Source organism: Artemia sp. Qi Xiang Cuo, chromosome 10 (genome assembly GCF_049724085.1).
Source record: "Artemia sp. Qi Xiang Cuo chromosome 10, ASM4972408v1, whole genome shotgun sequence".
NCBI classification, from domain to species: domain Eukaryota; kingdom Metazoa; phylum Arthropoda; class Branchiopoda; order Anostraca; family Artemiidae; genus Artemia; species Artemia sp. Qi Xiang Cuo.
The window spans coordinates 56,001,319-56,022,639 of record NC_142803.1 but is presented as its reverse complement, the minus strand read 5'-3'; the positions used below and the strand labels follow the sequence as shown (position 1 = coordinate 56,022,639).

General features: G+C 37.0%; 1 protein-coding gene across 1 annotated transcript in view; it reads left to right on the top strand.

Moving 5' to 3' along the window:
- LOC148947918 (trypsin I-P1-like) overlaps window positions 1-21,321 on the top strand; it is a 146,344-nt gene that overhangs the window by 65,566 nt on the left and 59,457 nt on the right. Inside the window, exon 3 of the mRNA XM_089095554.1 lies at window positions 10,881-10,979. Within this exon, the coding sequence (XP_088951680.1) occupies window positions 10,881-10,979 (99 nt within the window). The remainder of the gene's footprint in view (window positions 1-10,880; window positions 10,980-21,321) is intronic.

The window sequence follows — 21,321 nt, the reverse complement described above, 5'->3', positions numbered from 1 at the left end:
TCGTGAAATGCAAGAGTTGGAATACTTCAGTAGTGTTTTGTTTTGCTTTACCTTGTCACAGTTACATTCTGTTGATTTTCATTGTTCATTTTGAATTTCTTTCATTGAAATGCAAGAGTTGGAATATTTCAGTAGTGTTTTGTTGTGCTTTACCTTGTCACAGTTACATTCTCTTAATTTTTCAAAGTTCATTTTGAATTTCTTTCGTGAAATGCAAGAATTGGAATATTTCAGTAGTGTCTTGTCGTGGTTTACCTTGTCACAGCTACATTCTCATGATTTTTCATAGTTCATTTTGTATTTCTTTCATTGAAATGCAAGAGTTGGAATATTTCAGTAGTGACTTGTTGTGCTTTACCTTGTCACAGTTACATTCTCTTGATTTTTCGAAGTTCATTTGAATTTTTGTCGTGAAATGCAAGAGTTGGAATATTGGGGTCTTAGTCACCCAGAGACGACACACACACAGAGACGACACACACACACAGAGTCCAGTGTGTGTGTGTGTGTGTGTGTGTGTGTGTGTGTGTATGTGTGTGTGTGTGTGTGTGTGTGTGTGTGTGTGTGTGTGTGTGTGTGTGTGTGTGTGTGTGTGTGTGTGTGTGTGTGTGTGTGTGTGTGTGTGTGTGTGTGTGTGTGTGTGTGTGTGTGTGTGTGTGTGTGTGTGTGTGTGTGTGTGTGTATGTGTCTGTGTGTGTTTCTGTGTGTGTGTCTCTGTGTGTGTGTTTGTGCGTGTGCTTGTGTATGTTAGATAAAGACATTATATGTGTGTTAGTGTGTGTGTGTGTGTGTGTATCTCTCGTTGGTTGTGTGCGTGTGGGGGGGTGGGGGGGGGTGGGGGTGGGGGTGTGTGGGGGTGTGTGTGTGTGTGTGTGTGAGAGTGTGTGGGTGGGTGTGTGTGTGTGTGTGTGTGTGTTTGTGTCTGTTTGTTTGTGTGTGTGTGTGTGTGTGTGTGGGTGGGCGTGTGTGGGTGTTTGGGGGTGTCTGTCTGTGTGTGTGTGTGTGTGTGTGTGTGTGTGTGTGTGTGTGTGTGTGTGTGTGTGTGTGTGTGTGTGTGTGTGTGTGTGTGTGTGTGTGTGTGTGTGTGTGTGTGTGTGTGTGTGTGTGTGTGTGTGTGTGTGTGTGTGTGTGTGTGTGTGTGTGTGTGTGTGTGTGTGTGTGTGTGTGTGTGTGTGTGTGTGTGTGTGTGTGTGTGTGTGTGTGTGTGTGTGTGTGTGTGTGTGTGTGTGTGTGTGTGTGTGTGTGTGTGTGTGTGTGTGTGTGTGTGTGTGTTTGTCATTGTTTATGTGTTTGTGTCTATGTGTGTGTGAATATTTGACTGTGTTTGAGTGTGTTTGTTTTGGGGTTTTTGGTGGGGGGTTGGTGTGTGTTTGTGTGTGTGTGTGTCATCTCTATGTGAGTGTGTCGTCTCTGTTTTTGTGTCTTCTCTGTCTGTTTGTTGTCTCTATGTGTGTGTCGTCTTTCTGTGTGTGTGTCGTCTCTGTGCATGTGTCGTTTCTTTGGGTGTGTAGTTTCTGTGTGTGTGTCGTCTCTATTTGTGTGTTGTCTCTATGTGGGTGTCATCTCTGTGTGTGTGTGTCGTCCCTATGTGTGTTTCGTATCTCTTTGTGTGTGACGTGTCTTTGTGTGTTTCGTATCTGTGTGTGTGTATAGTCTCTGTGCATGTGTCGTCTCTATGTGTCTTTTATGTGTGTTTTTCCTATCTGTGTGTGATTAGTCTCTTTGTGTCTGTCGTCTCTGTGTGTTCGTCCTCTCTGTGTGTGAGTGGACTCTGTGTGTGTGTGTCGTCTCTGTGCATGTGTCGTCTCTGTGGGTGTTTCGTATCTGTGTGTCTGTCATCTCTATTTGTGTATTGTCTCTATGTGGGTGTCATCTCTCTGTGTGTGTGTCGTCTCTATGTGTGTTTGTCCTCTCTGTGCGTGTGTCGTCTCTTTGTGTGTTTCGTATCTGTGTGTGTGTTGTCTCTGTGTGCGTGTCGTCTCTGTGTGCGTGTCGTCTCTGTCTGTGTGTCGTCTCTGTATGTTTGTTGTCTCTGTGTGTGTGTCGTATCTTTGTGTAAGTCGTCTCTTTGAGTGTGTCGTCTCTGTGTGTGTGTCGTCTCTCTATGTGTGTCATCTCTGTGTGTGTCGTCTCTGTGTGTGTGTCGTCTCTATGTGTAAGTCGTCACTTTGTTTGTGTCGTCTCTGTGTGTGTGTTGTCTCTATGTGTGTGTCGTCCCTCTTTGTGTTTCGTCTCTGTGTGTGGGTGACGTCTCTGTGTGTGTGTCATCTCTATGTGTGTTTGTCATGTGTGTGTGTATGTATCGTCTCTCTGTGTGTGTTGACTCTGTGTGTGTATATCGTCTCTGTGCATGTGTCGTCTCTATGTGTTGTTTCTGTGTGTTTGTCCTATCTGTGTGTGATTCGTCTCTTTGTGTCTGTCGTCTCTGTGTGTTTTTTAAATTTTTGGGTCACCTGCCGGAGGCTCTGGGCGGGTGGGAGCCCCCAAATATTGTCCCAAATTCCTCTCTCAATTTAGCACTTGTTCACGGATGCCCAGCGTCTCCAATCACTTTCCCAATAGTATCTATTCATTGTCTCAGCTCAGTTTAGAAAATCTGACCCAATTTCCATTTTTTAAAATTTAGGGTCACTTGCCTGAGACTCTTGGCAGGTGAGGTGGGCACCTCCAAAAATTTGTCCCAACTTCCACTCTTGCCTTAGAACTTATTCATGGATACCTAAAACCATCAACGGTTAGACTGTTGCCCTAGCGGTAACCATGCCATGCTCTACACACAGACCAACAATATATTTTGTTTTTTGTTTTCCATTTTCACAATGGGGTCCCAATAGAGCTCATGTCCGTCGCTTAGCATTCAGGCCTTGACAAATAAAGCCCAGATAGTCGGACCCCAACGCTCCAATCTGAACACTGACTAAGACTCCAATTCTGAGCTAGTGAATTTCAACCATTCAGGCTGGTGGACTAAGACTCCAATTCTGAGCTAGTGAATTTCCACCATTCAGGCTGGTGGACTACGACCCTAATTCTGAGCTAGTGAATTTCCACCATTCAGGCTGGTGGACTGAGACCCCAATACTGAGCTAGTGGATTTCCACCATTCAGGCTGGTGGACTAAGACCCAAATACTGAACTAGTGGATTTCCACCATTCAGGCTGGTGGACTAAGACCCCAATACTGAGCTAGTGGATTTCCACCATTCAGGCTGGGTGACTAAGACCCTAATTTTACAACTCTTGCATTTCACGACAGAAATTCAAAATGAACTTCGAAAAATCAAGAGAATGTAACTGTGATAAGGTAAAGCACAACAAGTCATTACTGAAATATTCCAACTCTTGCATTTCACGACAGAAATTCAAAATGAACATTGAAAAATCATGAGAATTTGTCTGTGACAAGGTAAACTACTACAAGACACTACTGAAATATTCCAATTCTTGCATTTCACGAAAGAAATTCAATATCAAGTTTGAAAAATTAAGAGAATGTAACTGTGACAAGGTAAAGCACAATAAAACACTACTGGAATATTCCAACTCTTGCATTTCAATGAAAGAAATTCAAAATGAACTAAGAAAATCAACAGAATGTAACTGTGACAAGGTAAAGCACAATAAAACACTACTGAAATCTACCAACTCTTGCATTTCACGACAGAAATTCAAAACGAACTTCGAAAAATCAAGAGAATGTAACTGTGACAAGGTAAAGCTGTGGATCTCCGCCATTCAGGCTGGTGGACTAAGACCCCAATACTGAGGTAGTGTATTTCCACCATTCAGGCTGGTGGACTAAGACCCCAATACTCAGTTAGTGTATTTCCACCATTCAGGCTGGTGGACTAAGACCCCAATTCTGAGCTAGTGAATTTCCACCGTTCAGGCTGGTGGACTGGGACCCCAATACTAAGCTAGTGGATTTCAACCATTCAGGCTGGTGGACTAAGACCCCAATACTGAGCTAGTGGATTTCCACCATTCAGGCTGGTGGACTAAGACCCCAATTTTCCAACTCTTGCATTTCACGAGATAAATTAAAAATGAACTTCGAAAAATCAACTGAATGTAACTGTGTATAAGGTAAACCACAACAAAACACTACTGAAGTATTACAACTATTGCATTTCACGACAGAAATTTAAGATGAACTTTAAAAATCATGAGAATGTAGCTGTGACAAGGTAAACCACAACACGACACTACTGAAATATTCCAATTCTTACATTTCACAAAAAAAATTCAAAATGAACTTTAAAAAATTAAGAGAATGTAACTGTGACATGGTAAAGCACAATAAAAAACTACTGAAATATTCCAACTCTTTCATTTCAAATAAAGAAATTCAAAATGAACTATGAAAATAAACAGACTGTAACTGTCACGAGGAAAAGCACACCAAAAAACTGCTGAAATATTACAATTCATGCTATTTACTAATTAAATTATAAATTAAATTAGAAAAATAAACAGAATTTAACTGCGGTAAGGTAAAGCACAACAAGTCACTACTGAAATACTCTAACTCTTGCATTTCCACGACATAAATCCGAAAAGAAAAATGAAAAATCATGAAAATGTAGCTGTGACAAGGTAAACCACGACAAGACACTACTGAAATATTCCAATTCTTGTATTTCACGAAAGAAATTCAGAATGAACTTTGAAAAATTAAGAGAATGTTACTGTGACAAGGTAAAGCACAACAAAACACTACTGAAATATTCCAACTCTTGCATTTCACGACTGAAATTCAAAATGAACTTCGAAAAATCAAGAGAATGTAACTGTGACAAGGTAAAGCACAACAAGTCACTACTGAAATATTGCAACTCTTTCATTTCAACGAAAGAAATCCAAAATGAGCTTTAAAAAATCATGAGAATGTAGCTGTGACAAGGTAAACCACGATTAGACACTACTGAAATATTCCAATTCTTGCATTTCACGAAAGAAATTCAAAGTGAATTTTGAAAAATTAAGAGAATGTAACTGTGACAAGGTAAAGCACAACAAAACACTACTGAAATATTCAAACTGTTGCATTTCAATGAAAGAAATTCAACATGAACTATGAAAATCAACAGAATGTAACTGTGACATGGTAAAGCACAACAAAACACTACTGAAATATTCCAACTCTTGCATTTTACGACAGAAATTCAAAATGAACTTTGAAAAATCAAGAGAATGTAACTGTGATAAGGTAAAGCACAACAAGTCACTACTGAAATATTCCAACTCTTGCATTTCACGACAGAAATTCAAAATGAACTTTGAAAAATCATGAGAATGTAGTTGTGACAAGGTAAACCACGACAAGACACTACTGAAATATTCCAATTCTTGTATTTCACGAAAGAAATTCAAAATGAACTTTGAAAAATTAAGAGAATGTAACTGTGACAATGTAAAGCACAACAAAACACTACTGAAATATAACAACTCTTGCATTTCAACGAAAGAAATTCAAAGTGAACTATAAAAATCAACATAATGTAACTGTGACAAGGTAAAGCACAACAATACAATACTGAAATATTCCAACTCTTACATTTCACGAAAGAAATTCAAAATGAACTTCGAAAAATCAAGAGAATGTAACTGTGACAAGGTAAAGCTGTGGATTTCCACCATTCAGGCTGTTGGACTAAGACCCCAATACTGAGCTAGTGGATTTCCTCCATTCAGGCTGGTGGACTAAGACCCCAATACTGAGCTAGTGGATTTCCACCATTCAGGCTGGTGGACTAAGACCCTAATTCTGAGCTAGTGAATTTCCACCGTTCAGGCTGGTGGAGTGGGACCCCAATACTGAGCTAGTGAATTTCCACCATTCAGGCTGGTGGACTAAGACCCCAATACTGAGCTAGTGGATTTCCACCATTCAGGCTGGTGGACTAAGACCCCAATTTTCCAACTCTTGCATTTCACGACAGACATTAAAAATGAACTTCGAAAAATCAAGAGAATGTAACTGTGACAAGGTAAAGCACAACAAGTCACTACTGAAATATTCCAACTCTTGCATTTCACGACAGAAATCCAAAATGAACTTTGAAAAATCATGAGAATGTAGCTGTGACAAGGTAAACCACGAAAACACACTACTGAAATATTCCAATTCTTGCATTTCACGAAAGAAATTCAAAATGAACTTTGAAAAATTAAGAGAATGTAATTCTGACAAGGTAAAGTTCAACAAAACACTACTGAAATATTCCAACTCTTCCATTTAAATGACAAAAATTAAAACGCAACAATTAAAATCAACAGAAAGTAACTTTGACTAGGTAGAGACCAACAAAACACAACAAAAATACTACGATTCACGGATTTAATTTCAGAAAATAAAAAATAAATAAGAAATATCCATATCATTCAAAACAATCAATGTCAAGCCCAACAAGACACTAATGAAATATACCAACTATTGCATTTCAACGAAAGAAATCCAAAATGAACTTTGACAAATCATGAGAATGTAGCCGTGACAAGGTAAACAAGTACAAGACACTACTGAAATATTCCAATTCTTTCTTATCGCGACAGAAATTCAAAATGAACTTTGAAAAATTAAGAGAATGTAACTGTGACAAGGTAAAGCACAACAACACACTACTGAAATATTCAAAAACTCGTATTTCAAATAAATAATTTCAAAATGAACTATGAAAATCAACAGAATGTAACTCTGACAAGGTAAAGCACAACAAAACACTACTGAAATTTTCCAACTCTTGCATTTTACGACAGAAATTCAAAATGAACTTCGATAAATCAAGAGAATGTAACTGTGACAAGGTAAAGCACAACAAGTCACTACTGAAATATTCCAACTCTTGCATTTCAACAAAAGAAATCCAAAATGAACTTTGAAAAATCATGAGAATGTAGCTTTGACAAGGTAAACCACGACACGACACTACTGAAATATTCCAATTCTTGCATTTCGCGAAAAAAATTCAAAATGAACTTTGGAAAATAAAGAGAATGTAACTGTGACAAGGTAAAGCACAACAAAACACTACTGAAATATTCCAACTCTTGCATTTCCATGAAAGAAATTCAAAATGAACTATGAAAATCAACATAATGTAACTGTGACAAGGTAAAGCACAACAAAACACTACTGAAATATTCCAACTCTTACATTTTAAGAAAGAAATTCTAAATTAACATTGAATAATTAACGGAATGTATTTTTGACATGATAAAGCACAACAAGACACTGATGAAATATTCAAACTCTTGTATTTTACTCCCCAAATTCAAAAACAACATTGAAAAAGCGTCAGAATGTCGCTGTAACAATGAACAGTAGAAAATGCTAATACTGAAATATTATACCTCTTGCATTTCAGGACAGAAATTCAAAATGTACTTTGAGAAAAAATCATGAGAATGTAGCTTCGACAAGGTAAACCACGACAAGACACTACTGAAATATTCCAATTCTTGCATTTCACGGAAGAAATTCAAAATGAACTTTGAAAAATTAAGAGAATGAAACTGTGACAAGGTAAAGTACAACAAAACACTACTGAAATATTCCAACTTTTGCATTTCATTGAAAGAAATTCAAAATGAAATATGAAAATCAACAGAATGTAACTGTGACAAGGTAAAGCACAACAAAACACTACTGAAATATTCCAACTCTTGTATTTCACGACATAAATTCAAAATGAACTTCGAAAAATCAAGAGAATTTAACTGTGACAAGGTAAAGCCCAAAAAGTCACTACTGAAATATTCCAACTCTTGCATTTCAACGAAAGAAATTCAAAATGAACTTTGAAATATTAAGAGAATGTAACTGTGACAAGGTAAAGCACAACAAAACACTACTGAAATATTCCACCTTTTGCATTTCAATGAAAGAAATTCAAAATGAACTATGAAAATCAACAGAATGTAACTGTGACAAGGTAAAGCACAACAAAACACTACTGAAATATTCCAACTCTTGCATTTCACGACAGAAATTCAAAATGAACTTCGAAAAATCAAGAGAATGTAACTGTGACAAGGTAAAGTACAACAAGACACTACTGAAATATTCCAACTCTTGCATTTCAATGAAAGAAATTCAAAATGAACTTTCTGAGTATTTTTTTTTTCCCCTCCAAAATTGACCCCCCCCCCTCCCGTGCCCTCAGAAATTGGGGAATGAAGGGGCTATGAGCCTTCCCCTTGAGGCGGATCCCATTTATTTTAGATTCTGATCATTTTTGACTTTCCCTCCGAAATTGACCCCCCCTCCCCTGCCCTCAAAACTGGGGGAAGGGGGGCCGCTGAGCCTTCCCCTTGAAGCATATCACGCTTTATTTTCGATTCTGAGTATTTTTGATTTTCCCTCCAAAATTGACCCCCCCTTTCCTGCTCTCAGAAATGGGGGAATGACGGGCCTATGAGCCTTCCCCTTGAGGCAGATCCCATTTATTTTCGATTCTGAGCAATTTTGTTTTTCCCTCCAAAATTGACCCCCCCCTCCCCTGCCCTCAGAAATGGAGGAAGGAGGGGCCTCTGAGCCTTGCCCTTGAGGCATATCACGTTTATTTTCGATTCTGAGCATTTTTGGTTTTCCCTCCAAAATTGACTTCCCCTCTCCCCTGCCCTCAGAAATTGTGGAAGGAGGGGCCTCTGAGCCTTTCCCTTGAGGCCGATCCCTTTTGTTTTCTATTCTGAGTATTTTTGGTTTTCGCTCCAAAATTGACCCCCCCCCCTCCCCTGCCCTCATAAATGTGGGAACGAATGGGCCTCTGAGCCTTGCCCTTGAGGCAGATCCCATTTATTTTCGATTCTGAGTGTTTTTGGTTTCCCCTCCAAAATTGACCCCCCTCCCCCTCCTCTCCCCTCAGAAATGGGGGACCGATGTGCTTCCGAGCCTTGCCCTTTAGGCAAATCCCGTTTATTATTGATTCCGAGTATTTTTGGTTTTTCCTCCGAAATTGACCCTTAAGGTTAAAAAATAATCCAATCACTAATAACCCCCTTAGTTAAAATGTTAATCAATGAATTCCGACTGTAAAAGCATGTTTAATCCTGTTACCTAACCAACAGTACAGCAATTTGATATGCGTAGCCTACTGCCAGGAACCAGTGGGGGGATCCTTGCTTGCAATTGCTAATCACCTTAACCCTTTTATCCATCGTCAAGTACATGCTCCAAAAATACTTTATTCAGAGATTTCACGTTAAAAAATTATCCAATCACTAATTACCCCTTTTTTGCAAATGTCTATCAAACGCCAAGGAACGTAATCTCACCGAACACGTCAAACTGTTTCCACAGAAGATTCCTAGGGCCGTACGCAAATAGCATGGTCCTATACCTGCAAGCAAATAGCATGGAAATTGCTATACCTGCAAGCAAATAGCATGGTCCTATACCTGCAAGCAAATAGCATGGAAATTGCTATACCTGCAAGCAAATTCAATATGTACATACTATTTTTTTAAGAATATATACGTGATCTCCGGACGTACATTCATTGTGCAATTGACAACAAAACAGAAAAAAAACCTGTTTGCTTTAAATTATATTATTACGACCAAACTCTCAAAACATGCTTGACTACATTGTACCTTGCCAAGTTTAAAAAACCTCGAATTTAGTGTGCCAACTTTTAAAATATTCACGCGTGAGTGTGGTGTCTCAGGCATGGCTTTTCCTTGCGCAATTCATGTGTATATTTTCATGTAGGTTTGTACGCTTGAATGTATTCGTGAATGTGTTCGTGATACTGTGTTCGTGAATGTGTTCGTGAATGTGTTCGTGAAATCTTATACAAGCTTACTACTTACGGCTCAATAGTAATCGAAACTTTTAAAAACGGAATTTTGATGTCAATAAATGTATCAAAAGAATGGGCTTATAATGCTGATCCTAAATATATAAATTTTATTAAGTTTAGTATTACTCATCAAAATCTACGAGCCTGAGAAAATTTACCTGATTTTTTAAAGACGGGGGAAACATCCCCTACAAGTGAAAGAACTTTAATAAAAATCACACCGTCAGATTCATCGTATCAGAAAACCCTATTACATAGGTTTCAAGCTCAAATCTGCAAAAATCTGCAACTTTGTATTTTGTGCCAGAAGAAAAATATACGAATATAGAAGTTTGTTACGTAAGTCAATTTGTAAATTATGTCAGAACCAAATTTAGAGACAGCCATTTAGCAAAAGAAGAGTAAATTTTTGTGCAAATTTTGTTTACTTATTCAATGACGGTGAGCCAAAATAAAAGCTGCATTAACTAAAAAACGATCAGAAATTAAATAAAAAAAAAACAAGTTTTTGTAGCTGAAAGTAAGGAGCGACATTAAAATTTAAAATGAATTATTCCGTATATGAAAGGGGCTGTCCCCTCCTCAACGCCTCGCTCTTTACGCTAAAGTTTGACTCTTTCTCACAACTTTATTTTTTTAAAAGATAAAAAAATGTAGCGTAAAGAGCGAGGCGTTGAGGAGGGGACATCCCCTTTCATATACGGAATAATAATTTAAGTTTTAAATAATAGTTTTAAATAGTTTTAAATAATTTAAGTTTTAAATTAAGTTCGTTTTAAGTTTATTTGTTCTTTTATGTCACAAATTTCTAAATGTGTTACTTTTAGCCCCTTTATGTCATTGTGTCCCGGCACGTTTGACATAAAATATGTCCAGTTGGCAACCCTGCTCAGAACTAACCCCAAGGGCTCAGTGGCTAAGAACCATCTTACCCACAAAGAGGAGGAGTTAATTTCACCTCCTCAGGAATCTTTGCGAAGAGTGCCCTCTAGAAAAAATTGAAAATAAAGGTAAGACTTTACACCTGATACATTCTTTTTTCATTTTGTCGTTAAAACCGTTTTTTTTCTTTTTTAGAATGGATCTTTTGAAGGTTGTATTGGGAGTAAATGACATAAAATCATCGTCTGTTCCGGTTTTCGACGTTGAAAGAGCAATAACCGCTGATTATGATTTGTAAGTTAGAAGTTTTTGTTTTTATTATTTGTATATTTTAGATTTTTTTTTATATGTTTCGATGTAGACAGAGGAACAGCCACTGATTATGATTTGTAAGTATATGGTATTTTTCTATTTTTTTTTATTTTTTATTTGTTTTATTTTGACCTTGAGAGAAAAATAGTTGGTGACAATGGTTTTAAAGTTTATAATATCCACGTTTTTTTATGTTTTTTTCTATTTTCGAAAAAGAAATTTCACCTGGCTTTTATAAATATATGTCATTAAATTAATATTTCTAAGAAAGGATTAAAGCTTAGGTAATAATATTAATAGTTATTAAAGAAGAAAAGGGGATATGTAATATATTTCCCAGGAAAAGTGTGGAAGTATCGTATTAGGCACAGGGATTAGCAGCCAGAAGCCACTCTTTTTTCGGGAATTAACAAGAACCTGCTTAACATGCCCATTGGAAAAAGCAGCTTGGCTGGCTTGGACATTCAGGAAAATTTCCCCCCCCCCAAAGCCAACACATCCGGGGCAAATGCCCTAACTGCCTCTGTGCACCATCGTTAGAGAGAGGGAAAGAGATAATTTATTAGAAAAACACATACACCATAGTTATCGTCACCCAATGAAAGACTCTGACTGAAAGTGCCAAAAAATGCCGAAAGGTTTTGCCGATAAGCAAAAAGAAAAAGCTTTTTGGAGAACTCCACATTTTTATAGTTTAAAAATCTAACGATGATTAACATACAAACGGTATTTTTCCGTAAGCTGTACCAGTTAGAGGGTAAGCCCACCGCCCCCCCCCCCAAACTGCATCGTGCTCAAATTTTCCAATCCCGTTAAAAAATCATTGCAAATATAGTGTAACGCAAATATACAACAAATATAGTGTTATGGCGTACACATTGCGTGCCATAATAAAAAGAGTTGAAAAATAAACAAATTGAGAAATCGCTCAAAACATCTAAAAATTTCTCCAAAGAATAGAATAAATCTTTATAAGAAAAAAAATTTCTTGTACTCTTTTAAATTGAGCGTCTCAGATGCCTTCTGCTTTTCGTCAAGTTTGCTGACTTTTTCAAAGTAAGCTCTTTTTTCCATTCCGCATGATATTTTATTTCGAAAAGTCGAAGTATATTTGTAAGGGAAGCCAAAGCGAATCGATAGAAGGAAGTTGAAAAGATCCTACAAGGGTCAAAGGTTCGGGTGATTCACAAATGCTGAGCTCTCCAGCTGTCAATTATAGCAAAAGAACGGAGGAAGGTAGTAGAGCCCTATAATGACATTTGAAGCTAACAAGATCACAGCCAATCAGAGGGCTACAATACGACACGAACAAGACCACACACTCTTTCTAGACCAATCTGAGAGCTAGAAATAGTGCCGTTTGTTACATCACCAGACTACCTGGAATTTCAGCATTGAATATTACGTAATTTATGTTATGACAAAATTCCACCTCGTGAACATCTTTACTTCTCGACTGTGTTCTGTATAAAACATAAGTATCGTCTAAGCAGTATTGTCAATAGAAAATATGCTTTAGCATTCCAGTATACTAAAAAGTTGATACTAATAAAGATGTAGATGCCAATAAAAGAATTTTAATAAAGAAATTCACAATAATCCTTAGAAATCCTTAGAAATCAACTAGTGAGACGATTATGGGTATGAACCATCAGGGATTGTAAGCACCAATGACCCTAAACATCAAGGACCTCAACCTCTAAGGGACCCCTCTCCCCAACCACCAAGGGTCCCTCCCTTGAACTTTTTTTAGGACACCCCCCAATTTTCAATATAGAGGCTCCATTAAGAGTTATAAATATGTAAGAAAAAAATATCAGAACACTATATCAGACCTCATCTTTCGGGACTTAGACAAGCGAACGCTTTGACCATCCAATTCTGACACTTTTTTGCTTAACACTATGAAATATATCATTTAGAATAATATCTTTTAAAAGTACTCCATGGCCTAAAATGTTTCCTCATTATGGCTTTTCTATTTACTAACCTTAGGCACTTCAGCTATTCATGCAATCATCCAGCAATAAAACAATATTAAAAATGAAATTATCATCACTATAAAAATTTAAACACTTTGAAACATCTATTTTCAAAGCACATTTTCTGATCGGCTAATTTAAAAGCAGATAGTTACAGTTTGAAAAGTCGTTTAGGAAACGTTGAATTGTTCTTTGTCCCTTAAGTAATGTGTGAACTTCAGACGAGTTCAGAAGGACATTTTCTCAAATTAGCTGTGGGAAAATTTTTCTATTTTATTTTTTAATAACTGCTCAGATATTGCTACATCAATATTTGTGTACATAGAAACTATTTCAAAACTACTTACTATTGTATTTTCTGAAATATTGCATTTTGAGTTTTTCCACTAAATCTACCGAATTACATATGCACGATTTTTGGGAATAAAGCAAAGGTTTGAAGGCTGTACCTAACCACTTTCCAATATTTGAAGCATGGGGCTTTCGTAAATGCTACAATTGGCCTTAAGGGAATACCTTGCATGTGCGAACTTCAGACGAGTTCAGAAGGACATTTTTTCAAATTAGCTGGTGGAAATATCTTCTATTTTATGTTTTAATAACTGCTCAGATTATCTACATCAATATTTGTGTACATAGAAAGTGTGTCATAACTACTTACTATTGTATTTTTTGAAATGCTTGCATTTTTAAGTTTTTCCACTAAATCTACCGTATTACATATTGGTGCAAAAATGGCGCAAAAAGGTTGCTGTGCCACTTAATCGAGGGGGAGAACCCCTTGTCGGCCCAAAGGTTAGTGGGATTCCCGCGCTTACTCCAACGGTTCCGATTTCTATCGAGTACGCGTCAGTGCCCGATTTACACTATACCCTGCTTTAGGGTACTCTAGCGTAATCGAATGGTCCCAGGGGCCACTTTTAAGGCCAAGGGTTACCGGTAATATTTCTAACTATCTCTTTAGACTCGACCTAGGCTGAAAAGTCAAAGATTATATAGTACAAAAAATCTTACTGTAATCAAGACACGCTACAAAAAGGAACTAACTCCAAAAAGGATAATTTTCCCCAGCCTGCTCCGCCAGCCGCGTGTCTGCGACGGGGTGATGGGGTGGTAATGAATTTTTCCAGCCAATCCGAGAGCTTACTAAACTACTAGTCAAACATCCCCAACTGCGCACTTAACCTCGTGGTCTATGTAACCAACTACGCAATTAGGAGGACAGAAAATAGCGCCACCAAAATTAAAGGAAAATTAATAATTATTACTAGGGGAAGGAAAATAATTAAGGGGCCAAAAGAAAAGAATCTGGGAAGGACATTTATCTGAACAAACTAGGACCAAGGGTTCCAACACCTCCCTCCTAAGATAAATGGCCGCTACTCCGGTGGATTGGTTGGAAACTCAGAAAATAAATAAATAACATTAAACTCAAAATCATCAAACTTGTATCTTCTCTGCTTTCTTCCACCAATGCCTGTACTTCCACCGCTTGGCTCAGGATTCGTCGTCATCCCCACGTCTCTATCGTAGAACCACAATGGTCTAGATCGTATAGCATCTGCATTAGGTTTTGAAATTTGAAGTCTCCAAGATTCGTAGAAATTCATTGTGCGTAGCACAATCAAAAACAAAAATTTTCTCGCTCTCAAGAATTTACATTTGAGAGAAGCAAAGAATCAGTTCCTGGCACTTTCGATGATGCCAGCCATCATGAAAAATTTTGGCTGCACTAGCCTCTTAATTTCCATCTGTTGGAGCAACCCCACATCTCAATAAAAAAGTAAATTTCCCTTGGCATAATTTGAAATAGTCCAAGGCCAAAAATACACAGGCCTGTGAAAACGATAGGGGTTCAGGAAAATGAAGTAAAAATCTGAGCGAACCTTGAATCGCTTTTTTCTTGGTCTTGTCCCCTAAAATAATTGAATGAATAATACTCGGCGATGAGGGATGAAGATAATATTGAAGACTGGAAAGACAAGGCTTCAGTAAAGGGATCACAACTTGTCCGCCACTTGTGCATTGAGGAAAAGGGCAATCTTTCACGTCTTCCCGCAGGGGATCTTCCCCAAGGGATTCCTCCCCCTCATAAAGAAACAAACCATCTTTTGAGTTGATCAGACCAATATCAGATTCCTTCCCAAATTTCTTCGATCCAACCCAAAATTCAGTACCTTTCAATCTTTCCGTAACCCGTTGTTGACAAGTCAATTCTCTGTCATGATTATCTGTAGTTTCTCTTAATATGTCATGGGTTTTCTCCTCCCTCCTAAGTTTCTTCGTCTTATTGTAATTTCGTAGTTTTCCCAGGGGCTCTTGGACCACTTTGCCTCCCTATTATTTATGTTACCAAGGTACAGCCCATCCAACAGTTTTTTATTTTTCGCCACTGCAGGCTGAATCTCAAAATTTTGTCTCTTTTGTACACTTCTCTTTTCATCTCTACTTTTCTCAATTTTGTCAGTCGTACATAATAATAAATAATCGCTGAATCAGATTTGGACTTCAGTCTCCACCACCTTTGACTGGATTAATCCATTGTAGCTCCGTTTAATATTTGTGTTCTTTTTCTGTTTCGTCTTATTTTGAAGTAGCCATTATTAAATCGTCATGAAATCTGAATTGGACTCCAGTGTCCACTATCTTTGACTGCATTTCTTTATTGTAGTTCCGTCTTGCATCTTTTTTCTGTCTTTTAGTTTTCTTTACTTTTACCGCATAAACAAATATTCCGTTATCAAATGGGAACTGAACTCCGATATTTGGTATTTCACATTGTACTAAAATTTCTCAAATTCTACAAGGAAAAGTGCGTACAATAAATTTCGTCTCCTTATTCTCTGGTACAATCTGTGTTTCATTTTGGCTTGTACTTGCTAGCGTCTCATATTCATTAAAAGTGTTTTCAAGTTTTCCATTTTCTGGAAATTTTCCCGAAAAATCAATCTCGCGCGTCTCATTTTCAATATTTTGTGGTCTTTTTACTTTTGCATCCCATTTCTGTGGATTATCAACATTTAGAACACGAGTATTAAGTATTTCGTTTTTCTGACAGGGTGGCACAGCCTCCCCATTTGTTTTATGGACCGGTCCACATTCCCCCGCAGTCAACAAAGTATTATGTTTTCCCGTAAAAGTGTTTAATGTCTGGTAATTTTCTTTTTCTCGCGATTGATTCTTAGACAAATTATTATGGCTATTTGACAGCCTAGAGGTTAGTTGTGATAAAATCTCACTTTCTGGAATTCCCCAGCAGGCTTCTATTAGGCCTACCATGTTTCTTTTAAACTCTAGGTGATCTCTCTCTTCTTTCTCTCTAGCTATTTTATCATTCTCCCCTTTTCGTTCTCGGGCTATTCTATCAGCCTCTTCCTTTCGTTCTCTCGCTATTCTATCAGCATCTTCCTTTTTTCTCTCGCTATTCTATCAGCCTCTTACTTTTTTTTCTCTAGCTATTCTTTCTTCCTTCATGAAATTTAATATTTGTTGTGTCATATCTATTTGAGAGCTTTTTCGCGAGCTCCTGCTGGATCTCGGTTCAACACTGTTCCTTCTACTCGGACTACTTTGATTACGTCTGTCATTATTTCTTCTTAATTCATTTTCTGAATCTGTTCGTTCTCTATCCGTATTGTCTCTTTCTTTATAGGCTACTCTAGCCCGTTCGTCCTTTTTTCTATTCTTTCTAATTTCATCTTTCTCAGCCTGCATTTTTTCCTTATATTCTTGCTCTCTCTTAGAGGCCTCCATATTTGCCTTTCTTTCTATTTTCCTACTTTTTCTATGGGTTTGACGCGCCTTTCTCGGTCTTGAGTTAATCTTATCTGTGTCCGACATTATTTTAAAATTCCATGTGTCATTATTTCTTCTTAATTTGTTTTCTGAATTCATTTGTTCCATATCTGTACTATCTCTATCCCGCAACTCCCCTTCATTTGGCACAGCCTCTGAGGGATGAGTTCTTCTTGTTTTTTCACATATTATTTCTTCCTTGTTTATTTTTTACCCCCTCATTTTACCGCGTATACTTCTCTCTGATTATATTATCTCTTATTCAATTAACCAATCTTGACAAGTTCAACAATTTTTAAAATAACCGGAATGTCTAGACTTCATTAGGGAATAACGACTTCTTTCACAAAAAGCAGTTTTACGCGAGTGAAATATATCTCCGAAAAACGAACTAACAGGGGTTGGACGAGAAAATAAACCGAAAAACTGCTCAAATATTCCACTAGTGAATTAACTGGACTAAACTGAAACAGGGGAACTACCCTGTAAAACAAATTACGTATCCTCCCTGGATACGCGTATTCCAAATATAATCTCCTCCTGGGCAGATTACTCAATAGGACAGGTGCCTCCCACCTTCCTTGTCCAATGTGCGCACAAAATGACAAATTCTCCTAATTTGCCGTCCTCAATACTCTTATAACCGTCGTCAGTGAAGATTATATCTAAGTCCGCCAATTCACTCAAATAATAACCCAACTTTCAACGTTTTCTTATCTATCCTTAAACCCTTTAATACTTTTAAATACGGAGATTCTCCCACTGTAAACTCAACTCATTAATTTCACGTTATTCTTTTTTATATTTGTCTAAAAAGGCACACATCCCATTATAGACCTTCATAATTCTATTAATTGATTCTGTATTTCTGTCTTTTTATATATTACCACACTAGGCTACTTTCTAGGCCAAATTAACCCGTCTCTTCGAAAACGCTAAATTCTTTTACTATCAGTGCTGTTGATAGCTCCTTTTATTGCTGCCACCACTTATTGGATTGATTTATACCGCTGACACAACTTATTGGGAGGTAATCTGCGGGGGTCACCACTTATTGGTGCAAAAATGGCGGGAAAAGGTTGCTTTGCCAATTACTCGAGGGGGAGAACCCCTTTTCAGCTCAAAGATTAGTGGGATTCCCGCGCTTAAACCAACGGTTCCAATTTCTATCGGGTACGCGTCTGTGCCTTATTTACAATATACCCTGCCTTAGGGTACTCTAGCGTGATCGAATGGTCCCAGGGGCCACTTTTAAGGCCAAGGGTTACCGGTAATATTTCTAACTATCTCTTTAGACTCGACCTAGGCTAAAAAGTCAAAGATTATATAGTATAAAAAATCTTTAATCAAGACACGCTACAAAAAGGAACTAACTCAAAAAAGGACAATTTTCCCCAGCCCGCTCCGCCAGCCGCGTGTCTGCGACGGGGTGATGGGGTGGTAATGAATTTTTCCAGCCAATCCGAAAGCTTACTAAACTACTGGTCAAGCATCCCCAACTGCGCACTTAACCTCGTGGTCTATGTAACCAACTACGCAATTAGGAGGACAGAAAATGGCGCCACAACAATTAAAGGAAAATTCATAATTATTACTAGGGGAAAGAAAATAATTAAGGGGCCAAAAGAAAAGAATCTGGGAAGGAAATTTATCTGAACAAACTGGGACCAAGGGTTACAACACTGTACATAACCACTTTCCAATATTTGAAGCATGGGGCTTTCGTACATGCTACAATTGGCCTTAAGGGTATACCTTGCATGTTTGAACTTCAGACGAGTTCAGAAGGACATTTTTTCAAATTAGCTGGTGGAAATATTTTCTATTTTATTTTTTAATAACTGCTCAGATATTGGTACATCAATATTTGTGTACATAGAAACTATGTCAAAACTACTTACTATTGTATTTTCTGAAATGCTTGCATTTTAAGTTTTTCCACTAAATCTACCAAATTACATATGCACAATTTTGGCATCAAATTAGTATGAGACGTAACTTTTTGACTGTCGTAAAGTGTATTAATAAAACAAGACCTCACTTCATCTGGGTTAAAAATGAATGTGTGGTGTTTATGCAAAGAATATTCTAAGGAAGAAACTATATCTACCACAGGAACTTGTTTAAGTGGAAAAGAGAATTTTGAACCCTTTTCAAGAGTTTGGATTTCCTTAGATTTAAGAGCTCTTGAGGATTTTTTTTTGTCCTTAATAAAGACCCTCCCACACAAATAGGGTAATTGGATAGCGAGGGCAATGAACTTTGATTTTTGTAATTTGTTTCGCTTTGTCAATGGTTTTAGTTTAATATAAACTTTCTAGTACCACTTCATAGTAAGATTCGGGGGTTGAGTTGGAGTAAGATCCTCCCACACCGACTTATTGTTTACTGTTAAAGCACCGAGGGCAGTTAAAATAAAATCTGTTGTTTGAATGGCTTAATGTGATGTTTGAATTGAGTATAGTAATGGATTGTTGAATTGGCTTTTAGCTATCCTTGGAAAAGTACCATTGCCTTTTAGGTTATCCTCCTCTCTCCAACTTTTTCTCAAAATGCCATGAAATATGCTTGCGGCTTTAACAATCTTACTCTATGCTTCCTCATAGACATGACGCGGTTTTCCCTGTGGTACTCTGTGGCCGATCATCGACTCAACACGGCTGTACCATTTGAGAACTAAAGTTACATCAAACAACAACATAGTTGATTATAACATGGATCAAAGTATAGAGTTAGAAATATCTTTTTATTGTGAATGTGCTATTTGTAATGGCCACTATCATAACTTCAGTAATTCGTACGAGAGTAATGCAGCAAATTTAGAAATCATGGGAAATGAAATCGAAGAGGATAATCTGCGTGAAATGAGAAGAAGAACCTTGTATGAAATGGTGAGAAAAATGGTTAGCTCATCAGTTTCTGCAGTGCAAGAGAGTGACCAGTATCACAAGAAACAATACAAACAATGGACATCCTCTCTATTACAAGGAAGATCAGGTGCACAAAGAAGCTATCACAAAAGGAGGTTCGATATAGCAGAAAAGAAATATATAAAGAAGATACAAAGACAAGAAGGATATCTCTACAGAGAGCACTATCAAGAGAAAACACGACAAATTATTTTATGTTGCAGATTCAGAATGTCTAAAGTTGTTCAACAGTGTTAAAAATGTATAATAAGGTATAAAACATATTTTTATATTAATATTCTACATGTCATTACTTCATTAAAAATAAACTATACATTACTTTGTTATATTTCCATTATTTTTAGAGTACGCTAGTACCTCAAACCCTTAGAATATCTGTTAAAAAGTTGGAGATGTATGATATTAACAAACATGTAATATTTTACAAGCTAAGTTACGTAACAATTTCCATGTATCGTTTGTATGCAATAGACACCGAGAGTTGTAGGACTCCTTCCCACAGTGAATTCTACGGGTTTTATGACTCCTCCATACAATGAATTCAGATGGTCTTAGGACTCCTTCCCGTAGTATAAGTCTTTCTAACCTTGAGCAAAGGTATAAAAGTTTGATGAAGTACTTCTCTTCTCAAATATTACACTAATAGCTTCCAAAATGATAGGACTATATGACACAGAATATATTGGTTTGAAACAATCATCTTGTGGAGTTATATTTGAATGTGTATTTTCATAATTATCTATGGAACTCGAAGAAATTGACTGTTATCATTGGATAGTGAACTTTAATATTCTTCGGAATGATAAAGGTTTATGGAGTACTTCTTTGCGGTACTTAAACAGACTGGGATTCTACAATGAAGTGATTAAATCACATAATAAAAGTGGTCAAGAACTGAAAAATGTTCAGGAAGAAGTCAATGAAATTTAAAGCTTTTTTGGGGTCGAAGCACTATAATTAATGGGTAACCTACCTACAGATAAAGTTTTAATTCGAAACTGTGACCCTAGGATTCCACTTTTCAGTTTAGAAGACTTCAAGTGTCCTAAATTTGAAGGAGCTTATCACCGTCCTAAAGAGGAGGTCAGGTTCTTCGCGCAATGGTTACCTAGGGACATACCTGATCGTGATAAGTGCATAAGACACGGTAAAAAGTATTCTATATCATGGGATCCTCGTTTGTGTATGTTTAGCGGTGATCTTTAAATATTAGTTTTATGTAAATATGTGTTTTTTTCAAAAAATCTTTTTCAATATGTTTAAGAAATAAATATTTTTAAGCTTAACCCGTCTTTATTTTTTTGAATAGTTCTATTCAGTCAAGATATTATGAAAAAAATGTAAGTAACAAACTGCTTCTTGAATTCACATCATTTATGCACAATACAGAAATTTTATTCATAAAATTATGAAAAATTGTTAGTAACTAACAAACTTTTTCCATAATTCACCTCTTGGATATACAATACAATACAATACAGAAATTCCTTCTTGAACTCACCTTTTGGATGCACAATACAGAAATTTTATTCGAGAAATTGTGAAAAAATTGTAAGTAAGTAACAAACTCTTTCTTGAATTCACCTCATGATACACAATACAGAAATTTTATTAAAA